Source organism: Nyctibius grandis, chromosome 20, assembly GCF_013368605.1.
Source record: "Nyctibius grandis isolate bNycGra1 chromosome 20, bNycGra1.pri, whole genome shotgun sequence".
In the NCBI taxonomy this organism is placed as follows: domain Eukaryota; kingdom Metazoa; phylum Chordata; class Aves; order Nyctibiiformes; family Nyctibiidae; genus Nyctibius; species Nyctibius grandis.
Genome location: NC_090677.1, coordinates 8,296,489 through 8,323,700, shown reverse-complemented (window position 1 = coordinate 8,323,700; position 27,212 = coordinate 8,296,489). Strand labels below are relative to the sequence as shown.

Here is a 27,212-nt window from a genome sequence, read left to right as displayed (position 1 = left end):
GGCACGGTCTGAGAGAGATGCCGGCAAAGACCCGAGATAGATGGGACTGCGGGATCACTGCGTGCAGGAAGAGTAAGGATGTAATTTTCTATCGTATACAGAACTGGTGACCTGAGCACGGGATCTTAATCTGGTGTCAGCCACCGTTAGCAACATTAAGAAATTAAAGGGCAAAGAAAAGAGCAACAGCAAAGTACTTATGCACTAGAGAAAGTACTTATGACTTCGGCTGGCAGTAAAAGATGTGAAGAGCAAGACGCATTTAATTTCTCAGAAAAGAAGACTGAACAGTAACTTACTTTATTATAGGATGTAAGCACCTCACGGAGGGAAAACAGCAGGTACAAAAGAGCTCTTCTGGCTAGCAGTAATATATACAACAAGCAACAATAGCTGGAAACCGAAGGAAGCCCAATTCAGCATGGGAAAGAATCAGACTTATTTGTTTGAAGATAAAGCAGCTGAACAAAGGAACAGACTACCTGGGCATATAGAGGATTCCGCAGCTGTTCAAACCAAGGTGCTTTTTAGTGATATATAAATTATTACATTTAATGTAAGAGCAGCTGAAAAAAAAACTCAGATAGTGCTGTAAGATAAAGGACGTCAAACTAGACTGACGTCATGGTCAATTCTAGTATTAAATTTTATGAAAAAAAGGTAATTAAAGAGAAAGTTCATTAAAGAATTCCAGATCGTTATCATTAAATCAAGTGCACTTGAATCAAGAAATTGAGTTATTTAAAGTATCTTGTCGTTCCACTTGCATTAGACTATCCCGGAGCGTCGGCACACGTTGGCTCCCCACCCTGCCAGACATGGCTCTGGAAAATGGTGATGAGCCACGACTACCCACAAACAAAGCGTGAAGGAAACAAGAGTTAAAGGCACTCTCACACTGCAGGGATGGAAAGGACAGCTAGACAACAGGACAACAGTTACAAAAGCGCTCATAAAGTATGTCTCTGCTGCAAGATTTTCACCTTCCAATGATTTATCTTCCTTTTATGAACTCAGATTCGGATATAAGCATTCAAGAGTTGGGCAGTCTTCAAGCAACACAAGTTCTTATCCCAACATATACAATTGCTTGAGGTGAAGTTCTGAAATAACTGCCTTGGTATTATCAGTGTTTTTTAAACAGGTAACCTTTTTTTTTAATTTTTACTGCACCCATAAAGAAACAGAAGATTAAATTATAAAAGAACAAAGGATTTGCCAATGAAGCCAGAAGAAACAGGCACCAACACTAAAGGCCACCTGACATGTGTGACACATTACTAGGAATAACTGTTACCAACAGAACTTTTTAACACGATAAGTAAGTGATTATTGGTTGCATAATCCCAAACCTAATTAATGCTTGCTCCTGCATTTTTTAAAGAAAAGAAACTTAATTTTGTTGAAGTAATGAACATCAAACTGGGTTAAGAATCAACAGAATCAACCACAGAATCAACCAACCAGGTTGGAAGAGACCTCAAGGATCATCGAGTCCAACCACTGCCCTGACACCACCATGGCAACTAGACCAGGGCACTAAGTGCCATGTCCAGGCTTTTCTTAAACCCCTCCAGAGATGGTGACTCCACCACCTCCCTGGCCAGCCCCTTCCAATGGCTAATGACCCTTTCTGAAAAAAGAAGGTCTAGTTCTAGACACATCCAACTCCAGATAATGGCTTCAGTACAATTCTTCCAGAGACCACTCCCAAAGTTTAAACCCCTGTTAAAAACCACATTCTGAACATATCGAGTGCAAATAGTGGTGCCTTGGAGAGCAGGGGCTCCTGATAACGCCCCGCTGCTCTCCTACTATCTTCTTCTGGACTTTATATGTTCTAAAATCAGCACAAAAACATTTTACTGCAGCAAAAAAAAATATCTGACAGTCCATACCTATATAACAAGAAGTGCCAGCTTTCCTTCCCCCTGCCCCGTATATGTTCTGCTCTTCCAAGATTCACATTTATTTTCCAGCCTTAAACTCTTTACCATTAAATATGTCAGCATAGAAATCTCCACAGTGCTCTGTATATGTTCTCACAATCTCTACTCTTAAAGACAACTGTATTTTTTCCCAGTTTTACTTGAACAGAATATGAAACATGCATTTTAGGAGAAGAGAAATAAAAAGAAAGCCAGGACTAGAGGAAATAAATAACCGTGAGTGGATGATGAAAAAACGAGGGTATCTAAGAATCTCCTTGGAGGCAAATGAAGATGACAAATCAAACAAAACTACAGCAAAGAGGAAGAGGAAAATGAACCTGCCCAGAATATTTAGTGCCCCCGCCTGATCCCAGACAAGTGAATATTTCTGCTGACTTGAAAGAAATTCCCCAGCCCATCCAATTTAGGGCCATAGGCTAAAATCCCATCCACCTTGGAAGGGACCCTTAGGAGGTCAGCTAGTCCACGTCTTCCTTCTCTCCATACTGATGATGCCCATCAGCTTTGCACCATCAGCAAAAATGAATACCAAAACATTATTATAGTATGTAAATGCAGCTGAATCCCAAAGAGCAGCTAAGATGTGCTCCCTTAGATAATTGCATCTGACTGCCCATCTGCCAAACCTCCCTTCTCCAAAACCTTCGGAGCTTTTTAGCTGCTTTTAGCAAAATTTCAAATGGGGATTGAGATCCCAAAGATAATTAACCTCCAGCACATTATAAAAAAATCAGTGTACGCACATGGGGAGAAGCAGGCAGTGAGGCAAGGCTCAGCTTAGCTGAGGGAAACACTGCACCCTGAGCTCATCGTGGGCAGCAGGCACGCAGTGAGCACCCATGGGTGCCCTCTGCACAGCCTGCCATCACAGAGCTACTGGGGAGAGGGCGGGGAAGAGCACGTCTTAGGGAGTGGGAAGGGAGCTGGAGGTGCGGGGAGGAAGGACACAAATAAAACTAAGTTTTATTAATTACGTTACTCTAGTAATAGAGGATAATGTTATGCAGGTGGAAGAGCTTGAGCTCTTTGGATAGGTGCCTTCTGCAGTGCTCCTGGTAGCCCTCCACGTGCCAACTCCCAGGGCTGAGCCTTCCCCTGCCCCTTCTGCTCCTCAGATAGGGGTATCAAGCGAAGGAGTGCATTTCTGGTTATAGTGAGACAACCCACACTAAAGCTCTTGAGAACAGCAGCAAAACATCACCCTCGAGAGAAGCTGCCAGCAAAACAAACCATATGCCACCGAAGTTTTCAGAGACGGGCAGAAGGGGAGCATTCCAGTCAGCAACAGCAAATTTGAAAGGCATCATAAGCCATAAACTCAGTGCTTTATACAACCTCGGCCTATTTCTGTTACAGCTCAGATCAGATTCCTACAAACAGCCTGAATTTCCAAGCCATTAATACGGTCTATCTTTCTCCTCAAGGGATATTTACAGCATCAATTATTTGAACCTCATCTGACATGTACTCATCTCAGACTGATCTAACTACAGCTATTAGCAAGTGTTAGAGACAGTTTTAATTTAGAAAAGGAATAGCATAAAAGGCATTCAAATAACCTTCTAGCACTCTTACTAGATCTTTTTAAGGAGGAAAATAAAATCTGCATACGCAGCCAGGTAATACTGCGGAATTAATACTCCGTAATTAATTATAAGCTCTTTTCTTTAGTTAAAAATAATGATGTCTGGAGTATTATAGTGAACAAATTCTGCAAGGTACTTCCTCAGCAGCTATTCAGGGCTAATTAGACATCATTGAAATGAGCTGAACATGAAAATACAAATCTTCCTTGGCTGATCCTAATAGAAATTTTGCATTTCCATTCCTGCATGCATGCATATTTAATCTGCACTTCTTAATTTTCACAAGCAATGCTGTCAGCATGTATCAGTCAGTTATTTTAGTGTTTACTGTAAAAGGTCTATGGCTTTGGACATCCAGGAACAGCAAAGCGGGGGGGTGTGCTGGGGCTGCTCTCGCTGACCAGCACCATCCCCATGATTCATTGTTTTCTGTCTACTTCTATCAGTTATCTCTTTTTTTATGCAAACTGTCTCTGTCAGTGTTCTGTGTTAATACATCCCCCAGTATCACAGTTGTAGTACAATAAGTGTATTATTCTCACGACAATATTCACCCATAATGGGCGTAATCATAAGTATATATTTTAACCTAATAGAAAAATAATCCTACTTCTGAATGTTTTAAAAAATGCCCCTCAGAGAATCCCTAAACCAGCAAAACCTTTAGCAGAACTGCAGATGGAAAAGCCTAACTCCAAGCCAGCAGTGAGCAGACTGCAGACAATAAGAGATCGGAGTATGCCAGAACTCTCCATTTGAGTCGGGGTGTCTGGGGGGAGACATCAGGAGGGGAAACATCTCTGCACTCCAGTGGGAATGGGCTACCAGACACCCAATTCGCCCCTTTGCAAACCTCTCCAAAGGTGATTTTGCACGCTCATCCTTGGCACACCAGGATGGGTGTTCTCCCCGGGGCTCCCGTGCCTGCTGGGTAAGCCAGTGCTTTGGGCACCGGCTCCGAAGCAAAGCACAGGTCCTCAGAATCACAGAATCAATGAGGTTGGAAGAGACCTCTGGGATCATCGAGTCCAACCATTGCCCTGACACCACCATGGCAACTACACCAGGGCACTAAGTGCCATGTCCAGGCTTTTCTTAAACCCCTCCAGAGATGGGGACTCCACCACCTCCCTGGGCAGCTCATTCCAATGTCTAATGACCCCTTGCTGAGAAGAAAAACCTCCCACCTGCCCTGCGGCCAAAGCAGCAGCAGCAGCACTGGCTGGCGATGGTGACAGTGCAATCTGAACCTCTGGAAGCCCCAAACTCCATGAAACAGCCCCAAACCAAAGAGGAGAGCGCAAGCAACGGCAAGGCACAGGCAACAACCCGAGAAAGCGCTCACCCACTTAAGCTGTGCTGCTGTATTTTCAGCCTCCGATACTTTATTCTGAACAGAGTTTATTTTAGTTACATTTCCCAAGAGCAAACACCGACTAACACGGTCTGGATGAGGTAGGATGAGTTCTGATCAGCGCTGATGCACGTGCAGATGACCAGGAGCTGGACGAGGCTAACACAAGCTCTGCACCTCCACGGGCGGTCGCAGGGAGCCGTGCAGAAGGTCTGGTGGATGCTGGGGCACGAACTGATTTGGAGCAAATGAATCCTAATGATGTCACATGTTTCTAAACCAGAAAACAAGTTAGTAGTACTTTTACCAGCCTGCTTCAAATTTGGCACTCAGATGAATGCCCAGGGCTCCTGGGGAATTCGGTCGGTGCAGTGCCTGGCTCTCAAGCTCATGTTTCCATCTCCTATGAAATACAGGATCCCCTCATCCCCAGACACCTTGAGAGCTTTGACCCTGGTGTTCTCACCCAGAATAAGCTACAAAATCAAACAAGCATCTTTATTTATAGCCATATGAAGATTTTTTTTTTCCCTACACAACTCCCTGTGTCAGTTGGATCTTCCTGATACTACAAGCTGAGGACAGAACCACTAACACATGCCTACTGACTTCACAATAAACCTTTTTTCCCCCCCTCTCTCCAGAAAATAACAAGTGTCAGGAACACACTGGGACGCGATCAGACTGACAAAAAATGGCAATATGAGAGTTTGAGAGCCCTTTTGTGGAGCCAGAGGCTGAACCTTGCATTTGCTTTATTCTTGGCTTGCTTTGATTGAAATTGCTGTAATTAAATAAAATCATCTAATAGTTCTGAATGTCTGTTCTTACTGCTGGTTTGTGCCTCCTGTGTCTTTCATGCTACCCATCGCTTTGTAAGACACAAGCACACACAAAGGAAACCTTTTATAATCCTGGATAATGAGCACCACTGTGTTTTGGTGGTATTTCAGGAGAGCAAACCACGGATTCAAAAAGTGCAGCATATTTATTGTCAGGATCAATGGTCAGGTCAAATCAGAGACTTCTTATAAGTGGAGTGGTGATAGCAAATGAAAGCGTGGCAGAGCAAGCCCTGGATTACAGACAAGTTCTTTGGTTTAAGCAATCGAACAAACTGCACTTGACAGATGCAAGTCACATCACTCAGCACAGCCCTGGAAAGCACCAAACCACCACAGCAGTCCCACAGGATGGAAAGAGCCTCCTCCCTTTCAGGAAATATGCACATAAATATCCCAAAGCGATGCCATGTCAGCAGCCCTGCAGTTATTCCATGATTGTTCAAGCTAATGAAGAAAATCACAACTCCACTGCTCCGTCCCTGGGTGACAGCACTGTTATAAAAAGCTACAGAGGAGGGGAGGGAGAAGATGCTTTGAATCTCAGCTGTTCTGTCACTAAGAGTTAAACAGACTGCAAAAGTTGCAGTGCAAATCCTACAGAATTTACAGGACAGACTAAGATTCACCTGAAAAATAATAAAAAAAAATTCTTCTATAAAACCAGGGTAAAACTTTCTTTAAGAAAAAATAATTAAAATTGAGATATTCACTAAACTAGTCAATGCTTTAGTTATGATTTGCAAGGAAAAAAAAAATCCACAATATAAAGGATCCCTCCTCCCTTGCAGTCAGATTCATTTGCCTGGACATACTAAAATCTAAAGTTGCAGGAGAAAAGGGAAAGGAGCAGCAAGGTTCTTGCTGTGCAACGTGAATCCATGGCAGCAACCGAGGCTCAATCATGCCCAGCACTATCCCTTCCCTAGGAGTTTGGGAGAGGGATTTTTGGGGCTGCCCTGCCACACTAACACTGCTCAAAGAGAAATTCTCTTTGGAGCTCTTCAGTTGCTCTCTACAGACCTTCTGGCATTTTCTACTGATCCTTCTAGAATGTCAAAGGCAGACTAAATTAGCTGGTTCCTTGTTACAGAACTGCCACGGAACACTTCATGTTCATGGAAATGGACACATGTAAAGCAAATTAGACCGGAGGATGAAGAATCAAAGAAAAACACATATTCCAATCAGTATATATCCAGGACCTTATTCGGAGGTATTTGACTGCTGTACTGGTAGTAGGCTGGTGAATTCGAGGTTTAACCATTCTGTCTCAGTTTGTAACAACCAGCAATGTTTGATGAATAGTTTCCCAAGAATGATAATCCTTTGAAGGTTCATTTATAACTTCTCAGGAAAAAGACAGTGGGGAAAAAAAATGCAGCAAGTCCAAACTCAAGCATTAGCAGCACTGTCTACACTGATGAGTTAACACGTAGTTACCTAATAGTTACTAATTAGCCAAAGATTATTCAGAGAACGAAAATGAGCTTTTCTTTGCAAGAGTTCTGAAACCAAAGTGAACAACACTGAAGTTGAAGAAAAGCAAGATATTCATCCATGCTCTCTTTATGGCTGTTACTAACACCACCATTGGTTAGACATTAGGAAGCATTTCTTCTCAGCAAGGGTCATTAGCCATTGGAAGGGGCTGCCCAGGGAGGTGGTGGAGTCACCATCTCTGGAGGGGTTTAAGAAAAGCCTGGACATGGCACTTAGTGCCCTGGTCTAGTTGCCATGGTGGTGTCAGGGCAATGGTTGGACTCGATGATCCCAGAGGGCTCTTCCAACCTGACTGATTCTGCCAGCCCTGCCAACTAACTTCAGCCAGCCTTACACAATCCCTGGCATTGCGCACACCAGGAAGGAGCCCCTGCTTTCCAGGCTGGCTGCTAAACATGCCCCCCAGAAAGACACAGTAAATGGAGGAGGTTTAGATGTAGAGTTTGTCAACTTTCATTCATTTACTTCTGAATCAAAGTCAACAAAAATTTTCCTCAGAATGCTCATATCTGTTCAAAATAAGAGGGACACGTGTATTTTAAAGTTATTTTTTCCACCCATTCCACTTACACAGACTAAGAGCCCACACAGACGACGGACACGCTGCACGATTACACCTCTGGGAAGATGGAAAGTCACGATGTCAATTCCTCTTACTTCCACGGCTGACTGCAAGAGAAGGTCTCTCACACTGAACAGCACACGCCACACACGCACAAGCCTTTCAGGTTGCAAGATTGATTCTCTTTGATGCTGTGCAAAAAATCAGGATATCTAGTCCATCAGCTACTTAATATATGATCAGCTGATGCTAATATATGCAAAGCATGTAACAGAGGAGGTTACATATAAACCTCTTTGGTCTACTGTGAATAGCAATTTTTTTTGGAGAACTCATAGGTTGTGAGCCGAGTCTGGCTTTCATTGTTCCTCTAGCTGCCCTGTGTCACAGCCTTTACTCTTTCCTTCTGTTCAAGGAAATTGGAGAGATCCGAGTAATCAGTGAAGATAAAGACATGGGAAAGCTTTTCAATCCAGTGTATATAAAACCAGCAATAAGAAGATCTTCACATGTGGCACCTTAAAAATCTCCAGACAGTTCAATTTTATTTTTTCTTCAATCTACAACTTAATCCAGTTTAAATACGAAAGGGCAATATACATTTTGAAGTAATTCGGTAATTACATGACTTCACAGAATCACCAAATAGTCAAGGTGGAAGAGATCTCTGGTGCTCAGCCTATCCACTCCTCCCGGCCCCGCTCAAAGCCCAGTAAGCCAGAAGGAGGGAGGGAGAGGTTCAGGTTGGACATTAGGAAGAATTTATTTTCAGAAAGGGTTATTAGACATTGGAAGGGGCTGCCCAGGGAGGTGGTGGAGTCACCATCTCTGGAGGGGTTTAAGAAAAGCCTGGACATGGCACTTAGTGCCATGGTCTAGTTGCCATGGTGGTGTCAGGGCAACGGTTGGACTCGATGATCCCAGAGGGCTCTTCCAACCTGGTTGATTCTGTGATTCTGTGAAGTGTGTTGCTCAGTACCGTGTCCAAGTTTTTCTAAGACACCAGATCCAAGAGGTCCTTGAAAAAGAAAAATACACTAGGATCCACATACACTTTTGAGTAATGGATCCCCTTATCATGAAATTAATAATGCAATAAGTTAATATTTATTTTTTTAAAATAAATGAAGAAGAATCAAATATCATAGAATGGTTTGGGTTGGAAGGGACCTTAAAGACCATCCAGTTCCAACCCCCCTGCCACAGGCAGGGACACCTTCCACCAGACCAGGTTGCTCCAAGCCCCATCCAACCTGGCCTTGAACACTGCCAGGGAGGGGGCAGCCACAGCTTCTCTGGGCAACCTGGGCCAGGGTCTCACCACCCTCACAGCAAAGAATTTCTTCCTCATATCTCATCTAAATCTCCCCTCTTTCAGTTTAAAACTGTTCCCCTTTGCCCTGTCACTCCATGCCCTTGTAAAAAGCCCCTCTCCCGTTTTCCTGTAGCCCCTTCAGGTACTGGAAGGTGCTAGAAGGTCTCCCCAGAGACCCCAATGCTTATTGGAACTCCAACAGTTCCAAATATGCTTAAATGATGCTTAATAAGTTCTTTGAGAATAATGAATAGGCTTTAAAATGGCCAGCAAACACTAATGAGCTGCACTGGAACCTTCATTAAGTTATTGCATTATTTGAATGGAATTTCATTTTTTGTTCAGCATTTTCTAAGTAAAAGGAGGGAGAGAAAGCAGCAGCATGGGCAAGAGTATCCACTAAGAGAACTTCAAGAGCAGGAGGTGCGGGAGACAGAGGAGTTTGCAGAAAGGGTGAAGAAGCAGCACCGAGAGCCATATGCCCCTTGATGCATCTAAATAAGAGGTTAATTCAAATGCACAACCAGTTGAATTGTTCCAAGGTTTCCTTTCAAGATACTGATTTCATTGACTTGTAGGGACTAAAAAAGCAATGCTGTGAAAACAGAGTATTTTTTACTAGTATTGACTTTCCTCAAGGTGACTTTGCTTTCACTGAGTTCCTCCACAATGAAGTTATTGAAATAAATAAAATCATAGTCCAAGCACGGGGCTAATATTTTTCATATATGCCATTTAACAAAACTAGAAATGGTGATAAAATACTGTGTTTCTTTTTGTTTGTTTTTGGGAGATATTTGAGTTTTGTTGTGGTGGTTTTTTTTTTGCAAAGTCAGATATCAAATGGCCACGCAAACAAAGCCAGGGTTTCCTTTAAAATATCCATGGTCTAGTACACTTAGTATTCTAGACTAGTCTTCCAAAGAAGTAAAGGGTTTTTTTAAGGTGGCATACATATTTTTCCCCATCCACAAAACCCATTAAAAAAGCAATAAGGAAGGTCACAGCTTGGTTCCAGAAGATCCTGGTTAACTGATTAAACACGAAATCACTTTCAGCTTCTTTTACCACCTACGCTGCCCGTACCTAATGCATAACGGCTCATTTGAAAAGCTAAATCCACTGCTGGTCTAGTCCAGAAAATAATGACCCTACTTGTAAAAATCAGGTCATCACCAAACCACCCGTATCACAACCCGATGGGAATTAGGCATGGCTGAACACTTTTGGTTGGACTCCAAGCCCCTCGCTGGTCTCCATGCTGAGGACAGCCTTGAGTAGGTTATTAAAGCTCAACATGTGCCACCCCACGACGACTGACACGCTGGAGGGTTTCCTCAAGCAGGGAAGAAGATACTGTGAATAATGGCATACGCTGCAGGGGAGGGATGGGGGATGCAGGCTGAGTTTCAGATGGTACCCACCGAAGCATCTTTAGGATGCAGCTTGTGATTTCCTTATGTAAAAGGGCAGTATTCTCACAGGCCCAGAGCTGTCCTTTTTTTTTTTTCCCTTTCAAAAAAGGAACAAAAAACCCCATCCTTTTTCTCATAATTGATTTCCTTGGGATCTTTACATGTTAGGGTGGTTATTTGTCTCCTCCTCAATGTTTCCCAAAGCACATTCACATTTTCAGCATAAATTTTAATGAGACACCAGGGCTGCAAGATTCTCCTGCTCTGGTTTAAGTCTTTTCCATTCTGGCAAGCTGCCCACCAAAAAGCTAACCCCAAAATTCCAGAATTAGAAAACAAACCCTTCAACAAAGCATACATCCCTCAGGCTTGTCCACCCAGTTGCACCGAGATTTTTCTAGGTGATGCTGACATTGCTCACAGGGAAGTACAGCTTAGGGGGCAAGAGCAGGAAAGGCAGGTGAGTGAGAATCATTAGGAAGAATTTGGAGATTAGGAAGCATTTCTTCTCAGCAAGGGTTATTAGCCATTGGAAGGGGCTGCCCAGGGAGGTGGTGGAGTCACCATCTCTGGAGGGGTTTAAGAAAAGCCTGGACATGGCACTTAGTGCCATGGTCTAGTTGCCATGGTGGTGTCAGGGCAATGGTTGGACTCGATGATCCCAGAGGGCTCTTCCAACCTCATTGATTCTGTGATTCTGTGAATCATCTAAACATGATACCCATCTGCACTGGGATGAATTACACTCTTGAGGTGTCCATTCCTTTCCAGTTATTTAAATAACTGGTTCAGGTGAGGACATTTGCATGTGGGCACATGTATCTCACCACGTACAAACAGACCAGGTGTGGTAGCACTCCCAACAAAACTGTTTACCATCATGATCCTAATGATGAAAGAGAAACAGCACATGTCACCAGCAGTCCTCAAACTCTCTTTAAGATTTCTTTTATAAATATCATGGCTGAATTCCAAAAGTTCTTCTGTGAGCTGAGAAGTCAAATGCTACCAGGCCTTCGAAGAGCATCTTGTTTCATTTAATTAAGAAGGCCTAAATACTTGATCCAAGACTTGCTTCACTTACATCCTCTTGGCTTGTGGAGTCTCAAATCCAGACTCAAATATCTGGACTCTGTACTAAACTACTAAAGCCCATGAGGAAACTCAACAGAGGGCTCAGCAGGGGCAGACATAGTTTGGGGAGCTCTTCCAGGCTGGATCTCCTAATACCAGTGCTCCCAGTGCCCATCTCCTGCAAACTCCAGCAGAAGACAGGACCAAAAGCAATAAACCAGTTATTTAACACCCATGGCTTAAAGTAATCACTCAAAAAGTGGGATCTTGTTTCAGATCTGCACCTCCCCTTCCCAGAAGCCTGCCCAGTTCTGGGAAGCAGCACTCTCCCAAAATGATTGCATCTGCCAGAAAATAATACGATATCAATTGATCCACAGAGAGATGGAGAGTAAGGGCCACGAACAGCATGTGTGGAGCACAAGGCTCAGCTCGAGTCAGATGGGGGACAAGGCACACAGGCTGTTTGTCTGACCCTCAGCACAGTACCTGAATGCTTAGAACCAACATTAGAACCAACACTTGGGCAGCAGATTGCCCAAAGACTTCCTGGACACTCTGTATTTCTTCTTTGAGGGTAAATTACTATGCGGGGAACCCATGTGAAAATTAGCAGCAATGAACCTCCCCGGGTGCGAGGCCAGTGCTGCAAGCATTTGGTTTTCAGGGGGATGGTGGATATTGGGCTACTCCTGATCAGTCAGCCCATCCCTCTCCTCGCACTAATTTTCCCATTAACTCTTCAGCACAGTCACCAGACCCAGACCCACCACGTCAGCTTTACTGGGCTGTGGCTAAACTGCAGCAAGGGCACAGCCCTGCATAAGGCAACATAGAATCATAGAATCACAGAACGGTTTGGGTTGGAGGGGACCTTAAAGACCATCCAGTTCCAACCCCCTCCCACAGGCAGGGACACCTTCCACCAGACCAGGTTGCTCCAAGCCCCATCCAACCTGGCCTTGAACACTGCCAGGGAGGGGGCAGCCACAGCTTCTCTGGGCAACCTGGGCCAGGGTCTCACCACCCTCACAGCAAACAATTTCTTCCTCAGATCTCATCTCAGTCTCCCCTCTTTCAGTTTAAAACCGTTCCCCCTCATTCTGTCACTCCATGCCCTTGTAAAAAGTCCCTCTCCAGCTTTCCTGTAGCCCCTTCAGGCACTGGAAGGTGCTAGAAGGTCTCCCCGGAGCCTTCTCTTCTCCAGGCTGAACAGCCCCAGCTCTCTCAGCCTGTCTCCAGAGCAGAGGTGCTCCAGCCCTCTGAGCATCTTCGTGGCCTCCTCTGGACTCACTCCAACACCCAGGACAAGCTCCAAAGACAGCTGCTCAGTCTATTCTTCCCTCTCCGGCAGCTTGCAGAACACATTCACCTCTTCTCATCTCAGCAGCAATGATGGAGAAACGCTGTGGTGTAAAGCCACATCACTGATCCCCCAACCCTGCAGAACTACCTTGTCACCAGTAAAGAGATGGGCACACTCAAGAGGGCCACCCCATACCGCTCCATGAGCGCTACAGTTCAACGCACAGATAAATTCTGTTTCTGGACATAAATGATGGGCTGAGCTTATTTCAAAATTGCCTGTCCTTCATTTTTTTATTATTATTTTTAAGACAAAGCGGGGCAAAATGAACGCACATCGCTAGTTTAAACTGACACTTCAGCCAAGGGTACAGACGGGATGTGTTATTAGGAGGATGGTAAACAAGCCTCCTTTTTTGAAACCCAACCTGCTTTGCTATTGTCCATATCGTTGATTCAAATGTTTCTACTTCAATGTGCCTTAATTAAAACGTTAGCGGTCAATATTTCCTTGAAAGCGTCTCCAGAAGTTTTTATTCACGCGTAATTGCTTTGCAGATAATGCCAGAGGAAAACAATCAAACAGCTGGCAAATAAGCCCTCTGTTGGGATATTTTAACAGATTCCATGTTCATCTAGTTAATTTAAAACCAGCCCATGCCATTCACAATCTTGTAGGCTGGTGTTGGGCTGTGCCATTTTATAAACACACTGGGCCCAGCTCTGTTTTAATTCATTTCAGTGGATCTCCTGGATCCAGCAGGAATATAATCAGCAAATGGGCAGTGTAAGTACATGGGAATTCAAGTTCAAAGCTTAAATAACACGTACAGATTCCTCTCAGCATTGACAAATTTACGCAAAGATAAAGTAAATAATGGCCTCTGAGCTGGTTTGCATTTTGAAAAGAGACTAATTATTACTTCACACACACAAAAAAATCCCAACACCAGCAGTCTATCTGCAACTCTTGAGTTGTATTTTTAAAAAGCATAATAATGAATATAATCCAATATGATGCATGCTTATGTTTTGGGGGGGTTGGGGATTTGGGGTGGGGTTGTTTTGGGGTTTTTTGTCCCCAGTTCAGTTATTTAATTACTTAATCTCTGTATGCTCTAACAGATCTTCTGCATTTTTCCTTCTTGCATAAACGCCACCTCAGCCTGTGAAGGTCTTGTGAGGAAAGCACATCAGAGCCCTGGTCAGGACTGATGCTGGGAACAGAATCATGGAAAAAAAGGGCCAGAAAAGCCCTTATAAGCTCTGGCTCATCCTTTCCTGTGCCCAGAGGCAGGACCAGCTCTGCCACTGCCAGCACCAAGAGATGCTCCTCTAGCCTGTCCCCAAAGAGGTCCCTGCAATAGATGCTCTCTGTCCCCTGGAGCTCCTGTTTCTGTACCTGCCCATCGCCACCACCAAACAGCTTTTCTTGCTGTCTAACCTAGATCTCTCACTGCAATTTAAGCCAATTACTGTCTTACCCTTTGGGGATCTTCAGAAAAAGTTCCCCTTCTTTTCTTTTCCCCATCCAAAGGCTCCTATTAACTGCACCCTTCCCTGGCCGCCTCCTCTTCGCCCTGAACAATCCTCATGAATCATTTTGCTCCTGCATCACAAACCTTTCCTGCTCATCTGTCACTCCTCTGACCTTTTCCATCGATTCACATCTTCCCTGCGGTATGATGCAGCAGCTCCTCAGACCAGAAAGCACCAGAGCAGAAGGGCTACTTCCATCCCTTCCAACAACACCCCCTCCCCTCCTTCCAAAGGCAGTATTTCTACTTTCCAAAACCATGGCAGGTTTGGTCTCACTGCAACTCGAAGACCCTCCTGCTGGCTATTTCCCTTTGCAGAACCTAAGGACGTAAATCCTGACACCTTCTTACCAAAACACGTTTCACAGATCATTTTTCAAATCTGTCCATACCATTTCTGAGGCCAAAGCTGCCTCCTTGAAGTCCTCCTCAGCTTGGTGTCACCTGGTGCCAAAAAGCTGTTTGAGACAGCAGCTGTTTCAACTCTTGGTTATACAGATTCACTTTTCCACTAACCACTGACTGTTTCATTTATGCGCAGTGCCTCCAGCACACTGGAGCAAGATAAAGCAGGACACATTAAATTTTGACACTACAGGTGCTCTTACATCCTATTAGAAGTTATGGGTCGCTCCAAATTCCCAACTAGCACCATCAGGGCATCACAGGAGGGTTATTACAAGATACTCCATTCAGGGGAAGTTCAGGCTGGACATTAGGAAGCATTTCTTCTCAGCAAGGGTCATTAGCCATTGGAAGGGGCTGCCCAGGGAGGTGGTGGAGTCACCATCTCTGGAGGGGTTGAAGAAAAGCCTGGACCCTCAATGTGTAAGAACTGTATAAAAATCAGGAATAAACCAGGTCCCCTGCAGTGAAAAATACAGTCTTCAATCTTCAGACAAATTATTTTCCATCAAAATAAAAACGGATGAAAAGTTACAGAAAACTTCCTGAAATACACATATGCACTGAAATTAAAAAAAAAAAAAGAGGAAAAAACAAAACAAAACAAACCCCAAAACCACAAAAACAAATCTTTACAAATGGCAATTCTGCTCGTATGCCTGAGGCAAACCTGTTTTCAGATAATAAAGGGCAGCTCACTGATTCTTCATTGCCCTCTGAAGTTCTGCATCATTCCCACCCTTGTCTGGGCACTTTTCCTTGCCCTCGTGGATAATGTGCATGTACATAGCAGGAAACTAATTCCAGCCAAACACTGCTAAGCAGCCTCTGATCTGTTTGTGAGATACCATCATCTGCCCTTCAGCTTCCCAAACGCATCCCCCGCTGCAATCTTGTACCTCCTCAGGCAATAATTAGGCAGAATAATTCTCTGTGATGCAACTGTCCAGCCAAAGGATTCATCAGAAAGATAGCGAAGGATAAGCAGATTCTCCCAGGGTGATGGCAAAGGCAGGCACAAGTAATGGCCAAAGTGATGACAGGGAGAAGAAATGCACCCCTTTTACATTTCTTTTAAGGAAAGACACAATTTCCTTGAGATGTTCACATGTTCTTTACAGGTTGGCCCGTGCCAACTGCATGGAGTTCAACAAGGCCAAGTGCAAGGTCCTGCACGTGGGTCGGGGCAATCCCAAGCACAAACACAGGCTGGGCGGAGAATGGATTGAGAGCAGCCCTGAGGAGAAGGACTTGGGGTGATGGGTGACGAGAAGCTCACCATGAGGCGGCAACGTGCGCTGGCAGCCCAGAAAGCCACCCGTGTGCTGGGCTGCATCCCCAGCAGCGTGGCCAGCAGGGCGAGGGAGGGGATTCTGCCCCTCTGCTCCGCTCTCGGGAGACCCCCCCTGCAGTGCTGCGTCCAGCTCTGGGGGCACCAACATGAGAAGGACACGAAGCTGTTGGAGCGAGTCCAGAGGAGGCCACAGAGATGCTCAGAGGGCTGGAGCCCCTCTGCTCTGGAGACAGGCTGAGAGAGCTGGGGCTGTTCAGCCTGGAGAAGAGAAGGCTCCGGGGAGACCTTCTAGCACCTTCCAGTACCTGAAGGGGCTACAGGAAAGCTGGAGAGGGGCTTTTTACAAGGGCATGGAGTGACAGGACGAGGGGGAACGGTTTTAAACTGAAAGAGGGGAGATTGAGATGAGATCTGAGGAAGAAATTCTTTGCTGTGAGGGTGGTGAGACCCTGGCCCAGGTTGCCCAGAGAAGCTGTGGCTGCCCCCTCCCTGGCAGTGTTCAAGGCCAGGTTGGATGGGGCTTGGAGCAACCTGGTCTGGTGGAAGGTGTCCCTGCCTGTGGCAGGGGGTTGGAACTGGATGGTCTTTAAGGACACTCACGTTGTCGGATACCGCAGCTGCTATGAGTCTTGTGTGGACCCAAGCACAGCGTTCCCAGAGCCACCACCCCAGCCAGCCTGACCCCTCCAGCAAACGCCCAGCACAGCCCTTTTCAGAGGCTTTAATTTTGTAACGCACAGATTTGACCTCAGAGAGGGAATAATCAAAAACCCACAAATTAAATTTGTATTTCTCTCACGTTGAAAGATTACAATTATCAATGTTGGAAAGCTTTTAAATGCTTTCCATCTGCATAATATCTCATTTCAAAGTGTCTTCTTTTGTTGTATCATGCAAAAAAAGTGATGAAAGATGAATATATTTGCTTTCCTTATATGCCAATGCTTATGCTATTGCTTTATATTAATTTTCCTTTTTTTTTTTTTTTAATTTGCATTCATTATTTCTGCTCTTTCATCCAACCGTGTGAATGAGGATTTAAGCATGTCACTGGGCTTCTAATGAACGAAAGGCCAAAAAAGAAGATCAAATAACATATCAATGAACATTGGTAGATAGCAGAGATGGAAATTAAAAATGTCATTGCAATCAGAGCACATGATGCACTGCAGCCAGTACAAGGCAAACAGAAGTCAAAGAGGCAGCACAGAAAATAATGAAGCAGCTGAACTATATTTTCAATCCCTGAATTATATCTTAATTGCTGTGGCCGGGAGACCGATATAAACATCTGCAGAGAAGCGTGTGGAAAATATGCGCCACGAACGTGTGGGATTAAGGTGCCACCCAAGCCCGAGCACGAAATATCCCCACCACAAAGCCTGACAGGAGCCAGCAAAACTATTCTACCAGCAACGATAACATATGAATCTACTGGATGCTGCCAGTGCCTCCGTTTTAAAATCTGGAGGTTATTTAGGATTAGAAAGCTGAGTGAGTGAAAAGGATTTCTTTAATACTCTCGTGCAATGGAAACTGGAAAACATGGGATGCTGAAAGACTGAAACATGGCAATTCATAGAATCGTAGAATGGTTTGGGTTGGAAGGGACCTTAAAGATCATCTAGTTCCAACCCCCCTGCCATGGGCAGGGACGCCTTCCACCAGACCAGGTTGCTCAAAGCCTCCTCCAACCTGGATCCAATTATTTAAAGGCGTACTTTAAGACTCACCAGAAAGCACCATCTTCAATACTTTAACCATCAATGTTGTACGCATAAAACAGCCCATTGCTACAAATCCTCCTGTGAAATTATGCATTAATTGCTCAGTAGAATTAGTGTAAAGAGATAATTTTAAAATATTTTTCCAGATAAAATTCCCTACACTCTTTCCTTCCCAGTGTCAGGCAGACTTGGCCCCATACTAGCAGTGTAGGGAGAGGGAATGGGAGGGCAGCCTTCTCATCAAGAGCACACAATTATCTCATACAGACAAAAATAGCCCTCCAGGAGAAAGCACCACCTCCTCCTCATCCCAGCAAGCTTAAATCCAGCTTCTCTGGCTTCTTAGGGCTGCGGCGAACTGGGGAAGGCTGAGAAGGACACAGAGCACTGTGAGGAGCAGCTGGCAGTTTCAGCTAATTCCCCTCCCCATTCCCAGTGCTGTATCTTCACAGCACTCAGCATTTCCCTGCAACATCCTTCACCAGACTGATAAGGGAAAGCAGCGTCATGATCTCTGAATTACCGACCCTGCGTTCCCCCGGAATAACACTTCTCTTGCAGACTTGTGATTGCACATGCTACTAGGAGAGACACTCAGCTGCTGAAGAAGATCAGCACTTTGAGATGTTTGTCATTTGACACGTGTTATCAGCAGCATTTTGTGCCATCTCAAACCAGGAAAGCTGTGATGCTCCTTGTTTGCTAAAATAATCTGTCAACACTGAACATGTTTCAGTCAATCCCATTGAAGCTGGGAGGTCCCATCCCTCCTGACTCCAGGGCTGAGTTGCAGAAAGCCTGGGAGACAGGTACAGCCACAGGGCTTTGTCAAACAAAGTCTTCAGTCTGAGACACAAATGGATGAGATCTTCAACGCATGACACCTATGAAAGTGGGTACTCTTCAGAATAAGATGACCCCTATCATTAAGGGCATCAAGACTGGGCTTGGAACTGAGACCAAAGTTAGATCTGGCTTTGATCTCTTCCTCACTGACATCACAAGATTAGGATGTAATCCTGAGCGCTCACAGGCCTTGCTAACACTGGTCCTGAAGCTTCCTGATCATGTTCACAGCTAGCCCAGATGCTGCAGCTGTCAAAAAAACAAACTTCCTTGTGGCAACGGAGACGATGGACAGCAAAAGCAATTGCTGCAGCCACATGCCATGAAACTCATCAGAGAAATGGAAACCATACAAGTAACCCATAAAAAACTGAAATGAGAGATTTGAACCTGGAAGTGAAAGAGTTGGGGAAACCTCGCAGGTGGTAAGCAGAGACCCAAGACAACTATGACCCCCACAAATATTACACCTCATATGCACACACATCAACAGGTATTTAGGAGGAATAGCTGGGGGCCTGAAGGAGCCTTCCCCCTCCTATAACTGCATTGGTGTTACACACAGAGGACTGGAACTGGTGCAGGGCGTGTTCCCACCATGGGACAAACTGGATGCTGTGAATAAACTGCATCAGGCTGCCCTGGCCTCCCCCTTGCCACAACGCTACTGCAGTGCAAAAGCAGCCAAAATCCAGTGCAAACAGCAGCAGGTGATGGTGGATGGACTTAATATGTTCCTGTGAACAGAACAGCCTGTGGTGGATCTAACTAACCTTGTGTAAAGGGACGGTTTCTGGAAACAGAGCTGCAAGCAAAGATTTAAGTCCATCTCTGAGCAAAAGAAAAGGTTGTTTCCCCTAAACCCCCAGATCAACCTCTTAATCCTGGAATTACAGATTTTCTCAACAAGCAGTGGTTTCTGCACAGTGTATGTCTCTTATATACCACACAATAAAATCTTAACATATCTGTGAACTAAATCTGTTTGATAAACATTTTTCATCCTGACTTCCAAATTAATTTCAGAAAACTTTTAACATAAGCCTGACCTTTCACTTCACCTTTTTTTACTCAAGCTGTACAGCCCGCCCTTGTGCCCATAAGCTTCTGTGAAGCAAGAGGAATACAAAAGTACATTTTCAATGGAGCAATTAGTACTTTTTTGTTAAAAATCTGGTAAGTTGTCCTTCGGGAACAAGCAGAAAAGCTTTCTTGGAGGAGCTCTGCTTCTTTAAATCAAAATAATTAATTTATACCATAAGTTTCCTTCCTTATAAAAGAGCAAGTGTCCTCCATAAGTCAAGCAAAAATTTTCCTAGGAGTCAAGTACAAAAGCTTTTTCTTCAAAGAGGAAAGATGAGATGCACTTTAAAGAGCTACTTCTAGAGAAAGAAGAAAAAGAGTTCAAGTCGAGGATGAATACAGCTTGGATATACAAGGCAGTTTCTTCTCCTGGTGGCTCAGCAAGAATGGAAACCTCCCTCCTGAGGATACGCTGCCACGGGGACCGAATGCATTTGTTTTAGTCTGAAGTAAGAGACGAGGATCTTCAACCAAAGCTGGGAGAAGAAAAAAAAATATTTTTCTTAGACACGTAAAGTAAGGACAGAAAGTTGTCTTCTAAAGAAGAGATTGTTACCAGCAAAAAGGGGATCTTTCTAAAAGAAACTAGCAAAGAAAACCAAGAAGATAAGTTGCGAAGTGTTGGAAGGTGGCTCTGTGCCTGCCCAGAAAGAGGCACGGACTCCTCTCTCTTTCCAAGAGCAGCTGCAGATGAAAGAAGTGCTTTGGCAACACTGAACCACCTTCTTTTTTTCTTCACCTTTTTTTACATTTGAGTATTTTGACACCAGACCAAACGGGACTGCTGGTTTTCAACGGTTTGACTTAGATCTGCGTTATGTTAAAGGAACAGAAGAGGCTGTAGCCTGGTTTAGCATAATCCACGATAGCTTTAAACAAAGTAGGTACGAGTACCCCACCGCCATCACCCGCAGAGGTGCCAGCAAAACTCCCTCTCCTCCTCAGTGCATCACTAAAAGCAGTGTCACAACTAAATGCAGCTTGATGGGAATCGCTGCACCTGAAGGACTTTCCTTGAACCTTCAGAGATTTAGTGATCTAGCAGGCATGGCTGATGCCATCCAAGTCAAACCAGCCCACGGGGATACACAGTTACACGCCTGACTGTAAACAATGTGACCTACTCATTCTTCACGAATTGCTTTTGACCCTTCACTCCAGCAGAGGATTCACCCCAACTATTTTCAAAATATTGAAATAGTGTTTCAAAATACTGCATGCGTTTAGTGTAACTCCTTAACCATGTTCTTTACCCACGAATGTAGTTATAAAATCTTTGGGGTTTTGTTTAACTTCTTAGAGCAGAAAAAAAAATACTATGCCCTCAAGCAACGTATAATTCAGACTAATAGCCATAGAGTTTTTAGAAAATGGTTAATCAGAATTACAGGGTACATGAAAATAATATCAAGTAACCTTTAGGTCTGTATTGAACTTGCAGAGAGGAATAAGATGCATCTATCTATGAAGAAGAATATTATTTACTTCCAAACACTGAATGAAGCTTCCATTCAGATCTTCCTATGCAATGTGTGAACTGAGACCCAGCATCCACCCTTTGCAGATGGTCCCAAACAGGTATATTAAGAAGCAGTGTGTGATGTAAAAGCCAGAATTAAACTCATAATAAATCCCAGACAGCAAATCCGAGAATACATAATAGCTAAACAAAACACGACACAAGGAAAAAGACATGTTCCAGAAGGAAGTCTCAGTGAAACCTGGGGCCAGCCCCGTTACAAACACTGGATGCTTGTAACTTCCTTGCGTGGTGTGCTTATATGCAGTCACACACAGAATTGTTTTTGATGGAAAGGACCTTTAAGATCATCAAGTCCAGCCGTTAACCCAGCACTGCCAAGCCCACCACTAACCCATGTCCCTCAGCACCACATCTACACGGCTTTTAAATCCCTCCAGGGATGGCGACTCCACCACTGCCCTGGGCAGCCTGTGCCAGTGCTTGACAACCCTTTCAGTGAAGAAATTTTTCCTAATATCCAGTCTAAACCTCCCCTGGCGCAACTTGAGGCCGTTTCCTCTCATTTCCAGTCATTAAGGTTGGCTGTTCATTTATTGGACTCCAACATGCTAATGAGCAATTAATTCCTAATTCAGTTATTGTTCATAAAGGATTTACAAATTTGGCATTGGTATGTTATAGCTCGTTAAGCACATCATGAAGCTAAGTGCACACACTAGGCAAGAACATCCCCCAAAAGGCAGTTGCCTTCACCAATTCCATAACTAACTCACAGAAATTGTCACCGCCTGGGTCTCTAAAGTAACAAACACCTTGAGATCCCTCTGACAGAGAGGGCACTTTTGGGGAAATACAAGCCCAATGCTTGTAGGTCACAAGACAGGTTTCTTTTTGAAGGTCTCAGGAGTTAACTTTGAGCTCTAGTTATTTGTTTAACTACATATGGGACACGTAAACATATTTGTTTACATGACACTATTTGCATTAGAAGAGTCTCCAAATACATATTGCAAAGACTTTCTCTCTTTGGAGCATTTCAAACACATTTTGAACAGTTTTTCTTAATTTGAAGTGTGCACAAAACCAGAGTTCGAGGCATTCAGGTCTTCTCACTTTCCAACAGCCGAGTCCAGTCACATAATTTACAGAGTCAGATGCAAAGTTTGCTGTTAAACCTACAGCAATAAACTACTTGAGTACAAGTGAGAGCTGCGTAAGCAGGCTGAGTTGTACCTGAGCTTCATTGTTCTACCCGAAGCATTGTGATTTTGTTTAAAGATATTTCCATATGCGAGCAGCCCCACTTGACTTCATTGGGAGCAGACACCAGTCTTCTGACCATAAATACTCCCAAAAGCTGCAGAATCTGCCCTAAAGTACTGTTTAAAACCAGGCTTCACAAAGGGCTGGTCACTTCTTTCTAACAGCAGATACTATAAGAAATTAATAAAAAGCATAGTAAGAACTTCCCAAGAGGTTTACTTACAGTACACGTCCACTCTTATGGACTTTATGGCTGGAGAACCCAAGCCGTTCTCAGCCTTGCAGTAGTAGCGTCCTCCTTGGTGTCGCTGGATGTTGGATATCCTCAGGGTTTCATTGAAGACACTCGAGTCTTGAAATCTGTCAGAGGCACTTCCTGCTGTTTTGGTCCACCTGATCTGAGCAAGCACCAAAAAAGATTGTTACTTTAAGTCTGTAAAAGTGAGCAGAGTATAGATCTCTTCATTGAGCCAAGAACCATGTGTGCAGCGGCCAGGATTTTATGTTGGAGGGCTCGGGAAACTTCTCCAGAAAACCAAATAGCTCATGCTTACAATTAAACACTTCATCCAAGAGCCCTGACTAGTAATCTCACCTTTATCACCCTCTCTTAGAAATACTTCACAGAATCACAGAATCAGTGAGGTTGGAAGAGCCCTCTGGGATCATCGAGTCCAACCATTGCCCTGACACCACCATGGCAACTAGACCAGGGCACTAAGTGCCATGTCCAGGCTTTTCTTAAACCCCTCCAGAGATGGTGACTCCACCACCTCCCTGGGCAGACCCTTCCAATGGCTAATGACCCTTGCTGAGAAGAAATGCTTCCTAATGTCCAACCTGAACCTCCCCTGGCGAAGCTAAGTACTTCATTACTTTTCATGGAAACATCCCATAAAAAATAAATGTCACTAGCAGAGATACGGAGAACAACTCAAGCCACCATCAGTGTCACACAGCTGGAACAGCTGCAGAAAAAATCCCCCTTAAGGGCAATGAGCAGAGCTCACCAGAAAAGGCAGATGTACTCCACTGAGCATGGATAGTTTTCATTGAGAACAGATTAATGAAAAATGAGGGCACATTGTAAAGCACCTTCAAAACAACTGATGGATTATCTTTCAGCAGCAATAAAATCCAATTTTAAGGAGCCAAATGACCAGTTGCTTGAAACTGCCACAAGCTACTAACATCTATTTCTTCAAATAGGTGGTTTCGTTTTTTTAATATCGTTACAGAAATTACTGATTCCTTTACTCTGGTAATTATTTTCCAAAAGCGAGGACTTTTTTAAAGTGAACTTTTAAATTCCAAACCCATAAAACCACCAGTAACAGCCCACTACAACCAACAGCTGGCAGAGGTGGATATGCACTTTGCTACCACCCATGCTTGATGACCCAAGTCCTTGCCTGCGTGACTCAGAGGACTAAGCTACCTCATAAAACACACACACCTCCAGAGACTCCCCAGGTACCTCCTTCTGTTTCAGTTCACACTAATTCAATGACCAGGACAAGCAACATTCCGTTCCAGACCAAAACTGCTTTTTAAATGGTAGGTTTTTCTCGTCCATCGAGGCCACAAGTTGGATACTTGCATAAAGAGGAGTTTACATCTCTTCTGAAGCTCTCAAAGCTAGCTCTTCTCAACCCCATCCACTAATTCTATGCCAGGATGAAGACCAAAAATTCTGTAGTCGTTGATAAAAATTAGATAGACACAAGACAAGATAATAAATATTTAGCTATTAGTTCCCAGGCTATGGTCCCCAAGATTGTCCAAAAGCAGCCAGTGAAGCCATGATCTCAAGAACTGGGCTTAGACACTGATCCATTGGGAACTGCTAGGTAGGCTGTCCACCAGCAACCTTGAGCCAGTTTTGGCAGGGTTTGGACAAGGTGTTGCAGCCTTGGCAGCTCAGGCAGTGCACGCCTGCCACCAGTAGCAAGTGCCTGTCTCTGTGTCCATCCAAGCCTGAGCTGGACATGCTGTGCTTCCAGCCCTCTCCCACATGAAGGATGGTCCTACGGCTAAGCCAGGTAGTCCTTGGTAGACACCGAGGTGGCCTTAAGGGTTGCCTTGGCTGAAGGGAGATCATTCCCCCCGGGTGCCCAGGCACTTGAGTTCCAGCATTCCCAGTCCTGACCCAGAACTGGGGTCCAGATCGCAGTAACCTGCACAAGATCACAAGGTGGGCAGAGCTCAGCCTTCCTCTCATTGGGAACTTCTCCGGGGCAGGAGGGATCTTCTACAAAAGGCTTCGAAGTGAAAAATTCATGACCAGCTGTAGCCCATGTAAATTCTCCTCCCCTTGAAACAAGGGCAGGCATGGGCTTCAGAGGCTGAAATTACAGCAAACAATACTTTAAAAAATTTTTCATCTCTTTCTGGCTTGTTAAATTCATAAGCCCGAGTGGTTTTGCCCTCTTGCCAGGTGACCTGCATAACTCTAACGCGGTTCTGCTGCTCTGGGATAAAGCAAATACACCAAACTCCACATCTACAACATTTGGTCTGTGTGTGAGAGAGACGCTATTAGCACTGCTATATTTACCAGTCTCAATCTGTCTGTACTTCTATTCTAAACTCTTGGCTTCGGGGCTTTTTAAATCATCTGTATAAATGTGCTGCATGATAATTTTGGAAAACACACTCAGCTTCTGCATGCTGCAGAATACAGTCTCATAATATATATATCAAATACTTAAGAAGTATTTTAAAACAGTATTTAAGATGTTCACTGAATCTCTTGTATGTTTTATTTCCCTTTATGTAACCAGAACTGTAAAAACAGCTCCATTTGATTGTTAACTGGAAAAAATATTAATATCAGGACTTCTCCCTTCATCCCCTTCCTCTCCCACAAAAAGTTTCCAGTGGAAGGCAGTCTGCCCTATCAAAGCAACATATAACTTAAATAATGTGTTGTAAGTATTCAGAATCAATCACAGAATCAATCAATCAGGTTGGAAGAGCCCTCTGGGATCATCAAGTCCAACCATTGCCCTGACACCACCATGGCAACTAGACCAGGGCACTAAGTGCCATGTCCAGGCTTTTCTTAAACACCTCCAGAGATGGTGACTCCACCACCGCCCTGGGCAGCCCCTTCCAATGGCTAATGACCCTTGCTGAGAAGAAATGCTTCCTAATGTCCAACCTGAACCTCCCCTGGCCAAGCTTGAGGCTGTGTCCTCTTGTCCTATCACTAGTTGCCTGGGAGAAGAGGCCGACTCCCACTGCGCTACAACCTCCCTTCAGGTAGTTGTAGACTGCACTAAGGTCACCTCTGAGCCTCCTCTTCTCCAGGCTAAACACCCCCAGCTCCCTCAGCCGTTCCTCAGAGGTCAGACCCTCCAGACCCTTCACCAGCTTGGTCGCCCTCCTCTGCACTCGCTCCAACACCTCAACATCTCTCTTGAAGTGCGGGGCCCAGAACTGGACACAGGATTCAAGGTGCGGCCTCAGCAGTGCCGAGTACAGAGGGACGATCACTTCCCTAGACCGGCTGGCCACACTATTGCTAATAGAGGCCAGGATGCCTTTGGCTTTCACCATATTATCAGCATCTATGCAACTGGTAACGTTACATAACTTATACAAAAAAATACAGCAAAGTTTATTTAGATACCGTCAGAGTTTTATCTTTTTTATGAACGCAAAAGCCTTCCCCCCTCCACTGCATCTTAATGGTGATATATTTGTCTTCTCTTCATTACAAGGAGTTTTAAGCAGGACACTGTTTGACTGTCAACAAAAGTAGACTTTTTAGCTTTAAAAAAAAAACATATGTACATGTATGTTTGAGAAGAAAAAGAAGCAATTTTAACAAATTAACTAATTTTGTAGAGTATGTAGAGATCCCTGAAGAATAAAAGTTATACTGTCCACTAGGTTCTCTCCTAGAAGATATCCTCCAGGAATGTCACTGGTCTGATTTAACTTCAGCTCATTATTTCCCTTAGTGTCAACTCATCACACACACAAAAACATGCTGATCGATATTGCATTGTAATTTATTGAACGCACTGGGAAGAAAGATGACTCTCAAACATGATGCTAATGCAGTAATCAAAAAACTGGGCACAGGAAAGCCAGATGTCTGAGGCTGGAAACCTCTTCAGAGAGGTCCTCAGCGGTTCCACCTCCTGCAAGCTCCAGTCCAGGCTTTGGGGTGACCTCTAATGACTTGTAAGAGACTGAAGCCATCAAATCCATCCTTAGATATGGAGTGCCTCACAGCTCTAGTGCCCAAGCCCTCATCACTGCTTAACGCAGTGACCTTCAGAGCAACTGCCACCACAGCACTGACATTATCCCATTTCCAAGGTGGAGAGTGGTGGCAAAGGGGCACCATGGGCTCATGTGGCACTGTAGCAGGCATCAGCCTCAAATCCCAAAGCAGCATCCACGCTTCTTGATGGCAGGGGATTCACAGAATCAATCAGGTTGGAAGAGACCTCTGGGATCATCGAGTCCAACCATTGCCCTGACACCACCATGGCAACTAGACCATGGCACTAAGTGCCATGGCCAGGCTTTTCTTAAACACCTCCAGAGATGGGGACTCCACCACCTCCCTGGGCAGCCCCTTCCAATGCCTAATGACCCTTGCTGACAAGAAATGCTTCCTAATGTCCAACCTGAACCTCCCCTGGCCAA

General features: G+C 44.5%; 1 protein-coding gene across 2 annotated transcripts in view; it reads right to left on the bottom strand.

Annotated features, from left to right (window-relative positions):
* The window catches only part of MDGA2 (MAM domain containing glycosylphosphatidylinositol anchor 2), a 320,069-nt gene that overhangs the window by 168,913 nt on the left and 123,944 nt on the right, over positions 1–27,212 (bottom strand). Inside the window, exon 3 of one of the 2 annotated variants that reach the window (XM_068416528.1) lies at positions 22,771–22,945. The exons of the other annotated variant lie outside the window; for it this stretch is intronic. Within the exon in view, the coding sequence (XP_068272629.1) occupies positions 22,771–22,945 (175 nt within the window). The remainder of the gene's footprint in view (positions 1–22,770; positions 22,946–27,212) is intronic. 2 annotated transcript variants of the gene reach the window in all.